Below are 14,128 nucleotides of genomic sequence, written 5' to 3'. Positions count from 1 at the left end.
CAGATGAAATTCTGATAAGACAGTTAAGAATATTCTTATTTAGTTAGTAAAGAAGACTCACTTGAAGAAACCAATGTGACTGAATAAATAGATTTTTGAGGGTTTAGGTTTTTAGAAACAAGATAAGCAAGAGTTGGGGGGAAGTGATCAAATAAGGATTAGATATAGGTGTGGTCCAGAGTTATGAGAAGTGTGTCTTAAAGGTCAATGTCCAGTATGAACTAAGACTTGAAGAAATGACTAAGGACAGGAATTCTCAGAGTAGCAAGGTATGGGCTGCATATTCTGGGGGCAATTAATTCCATTATTAATAATTTACAGAGAGAAAGCGGAAAGACAGAAGTTAAGTTCTGTTTCTCTTTACACTTTTTAATCTACAGAAAGATTACTAGCCTGGAAAGGGTTCAATAAATGTAATTAGACGAACAAAGAAGCAAGGTCAAGAGGATTACATTAACTGTTAAGTAATCAAGTGCAGACAAATAGAAAATATACATTATAATTTATCATCACTTGAGACCATGGAATCACCTCCAGGCATCTTTGACTGCTTGAAGAACAGGAAGACTATGAAAATGTTTTGTTGAATATTTGTTCTTTATGGCTGCTGTAACAAATTACCAAAAACCTAAAGGCTTAAAAATCCACTGGCATTGAGTCAATTCTGGCTCACAGCAAACCTGTAAGCCAGAGTCAACTACCCATACTGGGTGGCCCCCGCCCCATTCTGTTTTCAAGCCAATAGGTCTTCATGGAATTAGACTAAGTCATCTTTTCCCTACAGAGCTGCTGGTGGATTCTGCCTGCTGATCCTCTGAATACCTTAGCCATGATGCCACCAGAGCACCTTGATGGCTTAAAGCAACAAAAATAAGTCAGAGGAGAGATCTAGGAACTCTAGGTAGATATTTCAAGAAAGGTGTCTTAATGGAAGGAAGAACTATAGATCTTTTAAGAAATGGGATGATTTACCTATGAAAATATGATGTTGTTGTTGTTGTGCACTGTCTAGTCAGAATGGACTCATAGCTCACCTTCCAGTGGGTTTTCAGAGGCAGTAAATTGCACAGGAGAAGATCACTCATCTTTCTCCCATGGAGCAGCTGGCAGATTTAAAACATATACCTTTGGTTTGGCAGTATAATTCCTTACCACAAAGCCACCAGGCCTGTTATTTCAGAACTGGATGGGTAATTCTTCTTCCTAGTCGGTCTTAATTTAGAAGCCCTGTTTCTGACAGACAGGGAAGAGCAAAAGATAGACAAGTAATTGTATACATTTCTAGAACAGCAACATGCAAAGAAACTTCTCCAACATAGAAACTGACAGATCAAAAAAAAAAAAAAAAAAAAACTTTTCACTGCCCTTCAAAATCAATGGAAATAACAACCTGAGTTGAACTGACAAACTTTTGTACAGATAAAAAAAAAAAAAAAAAGAAACTGACAGATCAATTTGGCAGTTAAGCATTGCTCTTCCATACCTCTTCCCCCCGCACCCCCCACCCCATGAGGCTTCTAACTAACCCCTAATGTGATGTCATAGGTTCCAGTCACTCCTGGGTAGACAGAAGTTGTGAAGAGGCCATGGCACTAGAGATGTCATTGCTGCTATTACATAGATCATGGCTGAAAGTATAGAGAACCAGAAGAATGCCTATTTGTGTTTTATTGCCTGTGCAAAGGCATTTGACTGTGTGGATTACAACAAAATTGTGGCTAACCTGGAGAAGAGTGCTCATGTGAAACCTATGCTTACCAGGAAGCTGTTGTCCAGATAGAGCAGAGGAACAAAATCAAATACATACTGTGCCAGGAATGTATCATTTCTCCATAATTCTTCCATCTGTATGCAGAACAGATTATTCAGGAGGCTGAACTTTATGAAGAAGAATGTGGCATCAGGATGGAGGCATACTCATTAACAGCTGCATTATGTAGATGACACAACCTTGCTCTCTGAAACTGAGGAGGACTTGAGGCATTTGCTGCAGAAGTCAAATATTGCAGTCTTCATATGGATTGCATCTCAACATCAAGAAAACAAAGATCCTCACCACCAGGCCAATAGGCAGTATCATGATAGATGGAGAAAAGATTAGGATTGTTAATAATTTCATCTTGCTTGGATCCACAATCAACACTCTTGGCACCAGCAATCATTAAATCAAAAGGCGGGTTGCATTGCAAAAAATCTGCTGTCAAGGATCTCTATAGAGTGCTAAAGAGCAATGATGTCTGTCTAGAGACTAAAGTGTGCCTGATCCAGGCTATGGTCTTGTCAGTTGCTTTCTGTGCATCTGAAAGCTGGACAATGGCTGAGGAAGACAGAAGAATTGATGCCTTTGAGTTGTGGTGCTGGAGAAGAGTATTGAGCATACAATGGGCTGCAAAGAGCACAGATCTATCTTGGAGAAGGTAAAACAATTTTGCTCCTCGAAAGCAAGGATTTTGAAACTCTGTCTCATATATTTTGGCCATGTTGATGGGAGGGACTAACCCTTGAAGAAGGATATCATGTTTGGAAGAGTAGAGGGTCAACACAAATGAGGAAGACCCTGGTTGAGATGGATTGATACAGTGACTATCATAGTGTGGCCAGGTGTGTCTGAGAGAGTGGAGTTGGCTCAGGAACAGGGCAAGGTTGAGAATAATTGTTCATATGGTTGCTATGAGTCGTAGTGACTTGATGTCACATAACAATAACAACACCAAACTATGGGTTGATGCCACAATTCCTTACCACTAAACCACTGGAGTTCCCTTACAAAAAATACAGAGATTGAATAATTAGTTCATGGGAATGTGAAGGAGAAAGTCGATTAAAGCCTAAGGTTTACATATTATACTAATGGTGCTGGGAGAATTGTCAAATTGATGTAAAGGACTATTTAGTTTAGACATCACCCACTTCCTAAACAACATGTTTCCAAAACTCTATGAACTTTGATAAATGTTGATAGTGGTAAAGGGGCTTCAGGCCTTTTGTTCACAGGGTTGCTATGAGTTGTGCTTGACTCAAAGGCAATCAACAACAACAACAACAATCTAAGTAAAACCTGAGCATCTGATCCAGAGTGAGCCTACATGCTTTGTTCTGTTCTGGATTAATTTAGCCCAGTATTTTCATTCTTTTCTTTTGAAAGCTGATTCTGTGACTTAGTGTTGTACTAGCCTCTTGTTCCAGGACACCCTGTGTAGGCTGGCCTTGAAGATCCACTCAGGATCTTCTTTTAGGTAATTATAGAAGTGACTTTGCCTCACAGTTTCTCCTTCCTCTCCCTGTTGTTGGAAATGGAACTACACGTGAGTCAAGAGCAAAGTTGATTCCTTGGCCTTCCTGACGTGGACTCGGCCTGTACTAGGTGGGGATTGAATTGTCCCCAGAGATGGAAAGGTAGAGAGTCTTTGCCCTGAAGTTAACTTTGCAGTTGTCTCCTTAGAATTTTAAAAAATGGTCTCCTCCTGTCCATGCCTCTGAAGCAGGAGGTTAGCTGACTTCCAAAGAGTCATACTTGGCTGGACTATGAGGAAGCTGAGTAGCTGTATCCACCCAGACTGGGGAGAAAGAGCCTTGTCAGCAGTGCTGCTGACCATAGCCGTTTTCTACGCCCACAGTCAGCTGAGAGGCCTTAGAGGAAGTTCTCTTCTGACAATTCTTTCTGTCTACAGGACCCACTTCATTCAAAATGAGTCCTCAGCGCTGAATACAGAGAACAGATTAAGGCATGATGTGACTCAGTAGTTGAGGAATAAGGCTCAGGAATGAAGATAGGAGAAGTACTGGCGGGTGGATATCCATATCTCTCCACAGAGCTGGGAGCAGGACCAGCCAGTGGCACAAGCTCTCAACTTAGATTCTGAACCAGATCTAGTCCCTTAAGCTTATTCCAATTTGGTGTTGTGATCCATGGTTCCCCTGAGGGCTTCCTAAGAATTTGTATTAGAGACTCATTCCCTTGCAAAGCTCTGGTAGAACACTGGTGGCGTAGTGATTTATGCTTTTGGCTGCTAATTGAAAGAATGAAAAATTTGCAGTTCAAATCGACCAGCTAGTGTACAAGAGAAAAATGGGCAGTGTCCTCTGGTGAAAATTTAAAAGCCTGAAAAACCAGATAGAGGGTTGCTATGGGTAGCAAAATGACTTAGTGACGGTGGATAGTACGGGTATTGCCCTGTGAATATGGGAGCCTCAGTTGTCTTTGTTGTTTCTCATCAGAAATCTGGCTTTTAGAGTCTATACAGGAAGTGGTAAAGGTCACAATATGGGGAGAAGGTATGAAGGTTGTTGGATAGCTGCCAGCAGAAGGCCAGTGAGGAATAAAGTCTAGGTGACTGAGGTGAATCAAAAGATTTATGGAGAGCAAGACACACATTCTGTGGTCATTTAGTGGGGACTGGGACCGAACACGTGTGTCTTAAATTATTAACTTACTATCATGTTGACTTACAGCTAGGGTACATTTTGACCCAGCTCTGTGATAAGATTTGATTGTTTATTGGCTTGTTTATAAAACAGAAAGGCGAGTGACTGTATAGGACATGGATCTCTTTGAGATTCTGATGCAAACTATGGATTCTCTTTGAAAAATACATATACTTACATGGAATGCCTTTTTTTTTGGTGGAAGGGCAGAAAAGATATTTGATGTTTTACTTGAGTAGAATAAAAACTCAAGTTTATGGCTACTGAGTTGATGCTAATTCATAGCTTTTTTAAACTCTATTGAGTTTCAAAAGCTATAAATTACAACCGGAGAAGACTGCTTATCTTTCTTTGAAGGAGCCATTAGTGCATTCAAACCCCTGAAAATACTCAGCACAGTTCATTATAAGTACACCACCAACATTCCTTATACTGAGTAGATGATGACGGCATAAAAGAGATTTAGAGCTAGAAGGTGCAACAGCTGCTCTGAGAGGCTGGTCTCTCCTACTTCACAGGAAGAAGTAATGTCTGGTCAAAGTGTGTTGAGACCAGAACGCAGCAAAAAAGGCACTGGGAGTCACTGGTTACTAGTAGGACTCTAATAAGACAGAGAGGACTTAATTTATTGGCGGCCTAAAGCAGGCAAGCCAAGGACTGGGCTGCTGTTTTCTCTTTTGGTGAGACAGAGTGACTCTGACCTTCTCTAGAGTTCCTGGAAGAAGTCTTTTATAGAGCAATGAAGTGATTCATTCTGCCACCAGTGGGGAGAATATGTTGCAATGTGTTTCCTTACTGCTTGAGGGGGTAGATAGAAGCAAAGAACATTATGCTGAATTTCAGAATTATTTCTTCTGACTTTCTTCCTGGGGCTATTGGTCAACCTCACAGCTTGTGTGGGCCCCTCTTGAGTTTTCTGGAGACATAGATTTCTTTGAGGTTCTGATGCATACACTCACATGGACATAGCACTTGGCAAAGAATTTCAGAGGCTTGTGAAGATCATGGCCCTTGGTTAAGAACCTTTTCCCTAACACTGTTGTTGTTAAGGGCCCTTGAGTCAGCTATGACTCACAGCAACCTTAGGAACAGTTGATCAGAGCCCTGCCATCTCTGACATTTGAGTCTACCATTACAATCACTATCTCAATTCATTTCCTTGAAAGTCTTCCCCTCCTTTGCTGACCCTCCATAATTCCAAGAATGAAGTCCTTTTCCAAGGACTGGCCTATCCTAACATCATGCCCAAAGTATGTGAGACAACGTTTCACTGTCCTAGACTCCAAGGAGCATCCTGGCTGTACCTTTTCAAATCATATTTGTACTTTGACAGCCCAGGGGATATTCATCACCCTTCTCCATTTCTTTTGTCATTCTTATTCATTGTCCAACTTTCAGCTGCATAGCAAGTAATTGAAAAGATTATAGTTTGGAGCAGGTGCACCTTAGTCTTCAAATTGACATCATTTCTCTTCAGAACTTTGGAGAGGTCCTTGAGAACAGATTTTCCAAATGCAATATGTCTTTTGATTTCCTGAAAGGTGATCCATAAACGTTACTCAGATTCAAAGGGCTGCCTTTTACTCTATGGTAGAAAGATTTGAGGTCTGTTTGTGGCTCTTACTTCTGCATTGTTTATCCTGAAGACATTTCCCTTTCCCATTCTGCAAGGCCCTTCACTTAGCTTTGAGAATCTTTCCAAGCATGAAAACTAGCAGCTGAGTTGGCAGGCACTGAGTGGACAGGAAGTCTGGCCTTGATCCTAATCCTTGGCCACATGTTCTGACCTCTTGGCCCAGAAATTGGATAAATCACAACAGGACTCATCAAGGTTAAAACTCAGCAGTAACAACTCTGAATCAGCATGTTGCATCCCAGAGCGTGTGTCCAGAGAAGGGAAGAGACCGTGACTGACTTTCCATAGCCAGTAGCCAGTATGCAGCTCTGGTGGGGTTGTTAGACGCCATCAAGTGGACCAAGACTCATAGTGAATCCATGACGACAGATCTGAACCTTCCCTGCCTGCCACCATCCTCATCTCTGCCATGCTCTCAAGTTCATTGTGACTGTCACTGTGTCAGTCCATCTCCTTAAATCTCTTTTGATGACCGCTCTACCTTACCCAGCATGATGTCACTCTCCAAGGTCTGTAGACTCCTTGATGCTCCTCCTGAAAATATACCCAAAGGTAGAGATGCCATCTGACCATTCCTGCCACTCAGAAGCACTTTGGTTGCACTTCCTTCAAGACAGGTTGGTTGTTCTTTTGGCAGTTCACAGTCTACTCCATACTCTTCACCAATACCACAATTCAAAAGGCTCAATTCTTCCTTCATCCTTCATTGTCTAACTTGGATCAGGCCTGCCTGAGTCTTTAAAGTGACATCCTTGGTCTTTAGAACTTTACTCCATACTCTTCACCAATACCACAATTCAAAGGGCTCAATTCTTCCTTCATCCTTCATTGTCTAACTTGGATCAGGCATGCCTGAGTCTTTAAAGTGACATCCTTGGTCTTTAGAACTTTGGTGATGTCCTTGACAACAGATTTCTCCAGTGCAACACATATTTTGATTTCTTTTTTGTTTGTTTGCTTTGTTTTTTTTAATTGGTATGCTTACAAAGTTCATATACATTGTGTTTCACACTATTCTTTATTCACATTGTGTTTCAGTGATTCTAATGCATTGTGTTTTATAAAATTAATCACCATTGTACCCTGTCCATCATTACCCTGCCTTTACACCCAGATCCTTCCCATTTTCTGACTGCTGATACCAGGAGTGTGCTTGTGGACTAAATAAATTGTTGACAATTTCAGTCTTTTCTCCATATGTCATGATGTTGCCTGTTAGTCTAGTGGTGAGAATTTTAGTTTTGCTGATGTTACTATGTAATCAATATTTTTTTAAAATCAGTATTGAAGGCTTTGATCTACAGCACAGCACTAATCCTGTATGTATACCAATTGCCTCTCACTAATGGGACTGGGAATTTAGGTGCACTTTTGTATATACAAAGGCCCTTTTGAAGTAGTGTCTTACATGTTGGGCTGCTTACTGAAAAGTTTGTGGTTCACATTCATCTTGGCAGGACTACTTGGCAGGAGTTAGATGGACAGTTTCCTCCAATAAGTATTGCCAACTTCAGAAACCAATAAAGGGTTGTCTTGAATGAGAATTAACTTGATGGCAGTAGGTTTTGGTTTGTGTGCAAACAGATTATAATCACCTTATTTTATGTTTCCCATACAAAGCACTGGGAGGGATGGTGTTGGTATTATGTACACAATCATTCAACAGGTGCCTTTGAATGATACTTACGAGGATATTGTCTGAAAAAGATTTCCAGTAATAGAGCACATCAGAACCTGAACTCCAACCATGTTTTTGATCAAAGGGCCTATTTTCATGGCTGGTACTGGAAAAATTGCTTGGGAGTATAATGCCCTCTGTGTGATAAGGTCAGTTAACAACCAATACTTTTTTTCTTTCAGGTCTCTTAACCTTCATTAACTGTGCCTATGTCAAGTGGGGAACCCGAGTACAAGATCTATCCACCTATGCTAAAGTATTGGCCCTGATCGCGGTCATCATCGCAGGCATTGTTAGACTTGCCACGGGTAAGAAATCATAATGATAACAGCTGCCATTTACAATGAATCACATTTTTCTAAATGCTTTTTATATACAATCTCATTTAATTTTCACAGTAACCTAATTTGGTGGCTTTTGTTGTTGTTATGTGCCCTTGAGTTGACCATGACTCATAGGGACCCTATGCACACTAGCTCTGAAGCCTGCCCTATCCTGAGCCAATCTCACTGTCTCTGGAACACTTACCCTTATTACCTCAATTACTGTGTCAATCCATCTCATTCGAGGTCTTCCTCCCCTATGCTATCCCTCACCCCTTCCAACCATGATATCCTTCTCTACAGACTGGTCCCTCCTGGCTACATGGCCAAGTAGGTACTATTATTATTCCTGTTTTATATGCAAGCAGGGTAGGTCTGGTAAGGAGAGGGGCTCACACCCCAAAGGTAAGCTGTTCTAATTCACCAGCTGCTCCAAGGAAGAAAGATAGGCAACCTCCTCCTATGTGATGCATCGCTTCTAAGAACCTGCTAGAGGGTGACCTGTGAGTCATTTCCAGCTCCACGGCATGTAACAACATAAGTGAGGAAACTAAGGTTGCAGGGTTAAATAATTTGCCCAAATCCTGAGTAAGGGAGGAGATGAAGTTTGTATCCAGGTAGATTAACCCCCAAACCTGTCATTTAACTACTAAGCTTGTTGCCTCTCAAAGGAGACTGATCTGGGCAAAAGGCCTCACAGTCCTGCTCTTGGGGTTGGGTTTCATTGACTGCTGAACCCTGTGCTTGTGAGTGGGCAAGGGAAGAGATTTAACTTCTTGTTCCACTTCATTTTTCAGGTTTGAACACCTATCTGACAGATATTCTTTTGACTTGTAAACATTGAGTCCTGCTCTTTCTCTAGCCCATATCAGTTCTGTCTTAGAAAGAGGAGAGAAGTCAGGCAGGGAGTAGGATGGAGACTATCACTCATGTGCTTGGGTCCTTCTGCTTCCTGGTGATTTTTTAAAAACTGCTTAGGCAAACAGGTCATCTCTACAGATGTATTACTTGTTCCTATTCCTTCCCTGGTAACATACACTGGTATGTCCTGGGAAAGTGTTCTAAGCCACTTATCTACTGTTATTACTGTATTTTTCTACATTTTGCTGGATTGTCTTGAAGTTGGAAGGTGAGCCACTAATCTTTCTGCCTTTCAATGTTTTCTGGGTTCCAGGAGGCTCGACTAATTTTGAGGATTCTTTTAAGGGCTCATCAAATAAAATGGGTGATGTTGCTCTGGCCCTGTACTCGGCTCTGTTCTCCTACTCAGGCTGGGATACGCTCAACTATGTCACTGAAGAAATCAAGAATCCTGAGAGGTAGGCCCTTCACTATCAACTTAGCACAACAATGATGATCAATATCACTTATATGCCAACCAGCATATCACAACTGCATTGAGGTCTATTTTATCGGTCTCATTTAAATAGATGATCCTGACATGTTACAGAAGTAATTACTCCCTGATCACACAGCAACAGAGCTGAGATATAAACCTTCTTGTGAGTTGTTGTTTTTGTTGGGTACTGTAGTGTCAGAACCAACCCATTGCTGACTCTCCAGCGGGTTTTTAGAGGCAGTTAACCTAATGGGAAGAGATTGTCCATCTTTCTCCCATGGAGCAGCTGGTGGCCTTGAACTGAGTGTCTTTGGTATTATAGTACAGCCTCTTAACACTAGGCCACCAGAGAAAACCTTTTAAAAAATTATAGATTTACTTCTAGATTGTACATGCCTTTTTTATTTTTTATAATGACTTTTATTTTTTCTAAAATTTTAAAATTAATTTCAATGAAAATTTACAGAGACTTTGGATTTCCATTCATTCATTGTTGCACTTTGCTCCTTGCCCACCTCTCCCTGCCCAATACACTCTTCTCTTTGAAAAGTAAAAGAAAAATTCTTTCATTGTTTTACAATCCCTCCCCCCCAGGCCCACTCCACTATGCAGCCTTCGCTCTAGACTCCTGTCATGACAATAACACCTAATCACATATTCCTTTTAAACAGTTTTCTCCCTCATCTGTTTCAATGCAGTATATATTATTTGTCCAATCTTTCTCAGTGTCCCTCCAACCCCAATGTCAGTCCTGTTTTACAACAGTGACACCATGCAGTATTTGTCCCTTTGTGATTGAGATATTTCACTCAGAACTGTGTCCTCCAGGGTCACCCATTTTGAATAATATTTCATAAGTTCCTTGTTTTTCAATGCAGCATAGTGTTCCATTGTGTGAATATACCACAGCTTCTCTATCCATTCATTTGTTGATGGTGTGTAGGTTGTTTCCAACTCCTTGCTATTGTGAACAAAGCCACAATAAACATGGGTGTGCATATATCTGCCTGGGTGGTGGTTATGGTCTCTTTGGGGTATATTCCCAGTAGTGGAATTGCTGGGTCAAATGGTATCTCTATTTGCAATTTTTTGAGAAAGCACCACACCGCCTTTCACAATGGTTGCATCATTTTCCACTTCCACCAACATGAATAAGTGTTCTGGTTTCTCCACAACCTCGTCAGCATTTGTTGTTCTGTTAATTTTTACTATTCTTACTGGGGTGAGATGATATCTCATAGTTGTTTTGTGTACATGCCTTTTTATAGATCTTCCTTGATAGGTCTTTTTCTTACACTTATCTCAAACTCTGAGCTATAGATTTCTAGAAAACTTCCTGTTAAAGTTCTTCCTAAAACTAAACATTGTGGTATTGTTTCAGTGATTCAAATATATTACCTTGCCTGTGCCTCTCTAAGTTATTCTGTCGTCATTTAGAGTGAAAAGATCATCCAATGGAAGTCAAGGGCCTGGAGTCTATCTCTCCATGGATTAGCTGGGTGACTCCCTCTTTGCTGCTTCCTTATCTAGTTATTGTTGTTGCGTACAATCAGTTAGAACCAACTCATAGCCTACCCTCTAGCAGGGTTTCAGAGGTAGTAAATCACAAGGGAGGAGATTGCCCATCTTTCTTCTATGGAGCAGCTAGGGGATTTGAACTGAGTGCTTTTAGGTTGGCAGTGCAACTTCTTACCACCAAGCTGCCAGAGCTCCCTATCTAGTCATTGTTGTCAGGTGCTGTTGAGCCAAGTATAACTCATAGTGACCCTATGAATGACATATATGAGCCCTATCCTATCCTGTATCAGTCCACCTGGTTGAGGGTCTTCCTCTTCACCATCTCTCCACCTTTCCACGCATGATGCCCCTCTCTGAGGAATAGCCTCTCTTAGCAACATGCCCAAAGTATGTGAGATGAAGCTTTATTATTTTTGTTTCCAAAGAGCACTCTGGCTGCACCTTCTACATATTGTATCTGTTTGTTCTTTTGGAAATCCATGGGCTATTCTTTTTTTTATTTTATTAATTTTAATGAAAGTTTACAGACACTTAGGGTTTCCAGTCATTCATTGTTGCACTTGGGATATTCTTTAACACCACAATTCAAAGACATCAATTCTTCCATCATCCTTATTCACTGGAAGGGAATCTTGTTTATTCCCATTCCCAAGAAAGATGATCCAACAGAATATAGAAATTATTGAACATCATCATTGATATCACATGCAAGCAAAATACTGCTGAATATTATTAAAAATCAGCTAGAATAGTACATAGATGTTCAAGCTGGATTTAGAAGAAGTACCCCAGATATCATAGCTGATGTCAGATAGTTCCTGGCTGAACGCAAAAAATACCAAGAGAATGTTTATTTGTGTGTTATTGACTATGCAAAGGCATTCTTGACTGGATCATAACAGATCATGGCTAATACTGAAAAGAATGGGAATTTCAGAACACTTAATTGTGCTCATGTGAAAACTAGATCTACACCTAGACCAAGAGGCTATTGTGCAAACAGAGCAAGGGAATACTACATAGTTAAAATTAGGAAAGATGTAAGTCAGGGTTGTATACTTTCTCTATCTAGTTGAGAAGGCTTAAGTTATGATTCCCCAGGGCCTTTCCTAGCTTTAAAATTCTGATCTAGGGACTAAAATATTCTAGACAGTGGAGTTTCTGCAAATTTTCAAGTGGAATTTTTGTAAATCTACAATTCAAAAGAATAATAATGCTTAAATTTAACAGAGCAGCAAACATCAACTGCTGACTAACAGGAGCCCTTATTGACTGTTGGTGGGAGTGTAAAATGGTGCAACCACTATGGAAAGCTGTATGGTGCTCTCTCAAAAAGTTGCAAATAGAAATACCATTTGACCCAACAATTCCACTGCTGGGAATGGACCCTAAAGAAACCATTACTGCCACTCAGGCAGATATATGCACACCCATGTTTATTGTGGTTTTGTTCACAATAGCAAAGAGTTGGAAACAACCTAAGTGTCCATTAACAAACGAATGGATAGAGAAGATGTGGTATATTCACACAATGGAATACTATGCTGCATTGAAAAACAAGGAACTCATGCAATATTATTCAAAATGGGTGACCCTAGAGGACATTATGTTGAGTGAAATATCTCAGTCACAAAAGGACAAATATTGCAGAGTGCCACTGTTTTAGAATGAGATTGGCATCAGGGTTCAGGTGAGACTGAGAAAGATGGGATATATTATGTATATTGCATTGAAACAGATAAGGGAGAGAACTGTTTAAAAGCAATATATGATTGGGTATTATCGTCATGAATGAAGGTTGTATAGTGGAGTGTACTGGGGGGTGGGGATTTTATACCAATGAAAGAATTTTTTTTTTAAACTTCAAAGAGCGAATGGGGGGAGGGGTGGGCAGGGAGAAAAATGCAATAATGAACGAATGGAAATCCAAAGTCTCTGTAAACATTCATTAATATTAGTAATAAAAAAAGAATAATAATGCTTATACCAAATAACACTTGGTACATATCCAGAGTTGTAACCTCAGTAGAGATAATGATACAAGCATGGGTAGTGCTTCCACCTACTGGACAGGAGGTGAATTATTTATTTGTCCCTCATTTATTTGGGACAGTATTCTTGCCAGGGATGCCTTTATTGGGCTAGAGGAATTTTGAGGTGTCTCAATCTTCCTTGGCTATCAGTTATGACAACAAAGAAGGTTCTCAAACTGTGGAAGGGGTGGGGTGGACAAGTTTCCCAGGTTGCTTGTTCAGAAACCGACATTATTCTTCCTACTTAGTGACTTTACTATTTATTTTCTGGGGATGCTAGATTTCATAATTTCCGCTAGGATTTCCCAACCTTAAAACAAGAAGTTCCAGTGTAAGTAGTTTTAGAGTACGATACTGACATCAAGATTTTGTGATGTGAAAAACAACAAAACAATCTTCCTGTGCAAGTATTGTGCTATGAGCTCACCTTTTTATTTTTTTAAATAAAATTTTTATTTTATACTGGTTTGTTTACAAAGTTCATTTACATTGTTTTTCCATTCTGAATCTTTCCCATTTCTTTTACCTACTCCTCTGTCTACCCATCAAATTTTTAGACCCTGTGATTATTATGCCCCTGCCCATCCACAACTCTCTGTTCCTCTTCTCCTCCCCTCAGATCCTCAAATATATTTGACTAGTTATCTTTCTATTTCTGCAATAATGATCTTATACAGTATTTGTTCTTTTTATAAATATTTTTAAATTAATTTTAATGAACGTTTACAGAGACTTTGGATTTCCATTCACTCGTTTTTGCACTTTTATCCCTGCCTACTCCTCCCCCAGTTCTCTCTTCTCTTTGAAAAGTAAAAGAAAAATTCTTTCATTGTTTTACAATCCCTCCCCGCAGGCCACTCCACTATGCAGCCTTCGTTCTGGACTCCTGTCATGACAATAATACCTAATCACATATCCCTTTCAAACAGTTTTCTCCCTCATCTGTTTCAGTGCAGTATACATACATTTATCCCTTCTTTCTCAGTCTCCCCTTAATCCCAATGTCAGTCCCGTTTTACAACAGTGGCACTATGCAGTATTTGTCCTTTTGTGGCTGAGATATTTCACTCAGCATAATGAGGTGAAGAGATTGAGATAGTTAACAGTTTTAATTTACTTGGCTCCACAGTCAACACTCTTGGTAACAGCAGCCAGGAAATCAAGAGATGAATTGCA

The 14,128-nt window shown here is 40.2% G+C and overlaps 1 protein-coding gene across 1 annotated transcript in view; it reads left to right on the top strand.

The window, feature by feature from the left end:
* Positions 1-14,128, top strand: part of SLC7A7 (solute carrier family 7 (amino acid transporter light chain, y+L system), member 7) — a 49,133-nt gene that overhangs the window by 29,045 nt on the left and 5,960 nt on the right. Inside the window, exons 2-3 of the mRNA XM_006883127.1 lie at positions 7,922-8,047; positions 9,237-9,381. Coding sequence (XP_006883189.1) covers positions 7,922-8,047; positions 9,237-9,381 — 271 coding nt within the window. The remainder of the gene's footprint in view (positions 1-7,921; positions 8,048-9,236; positions 9,382-14,128) is intronic.

Source organism: Elephantulus edwardii, unplaced genomic scaffold (genome assembly GCF_000299155.1).
Source record: "Elephantulus edwardii isolate Elephantulus edwardi_28Jun2011 unplaced genomic scaffold, EleEdw1.0 scaffold00026, whole genome shotgun sequence".
NCBI lineage: Eukaryota > Metazoa > Chordata > Mammalia > Macroscelidea > Macroscelididae > Elephantulus > Elephantulus edwardii.
The sequence above is the reverse complement of the archived record's forward strand: the minus strand, read 5'-3'. Positions and strand labels throughout refer to the sequence as shown.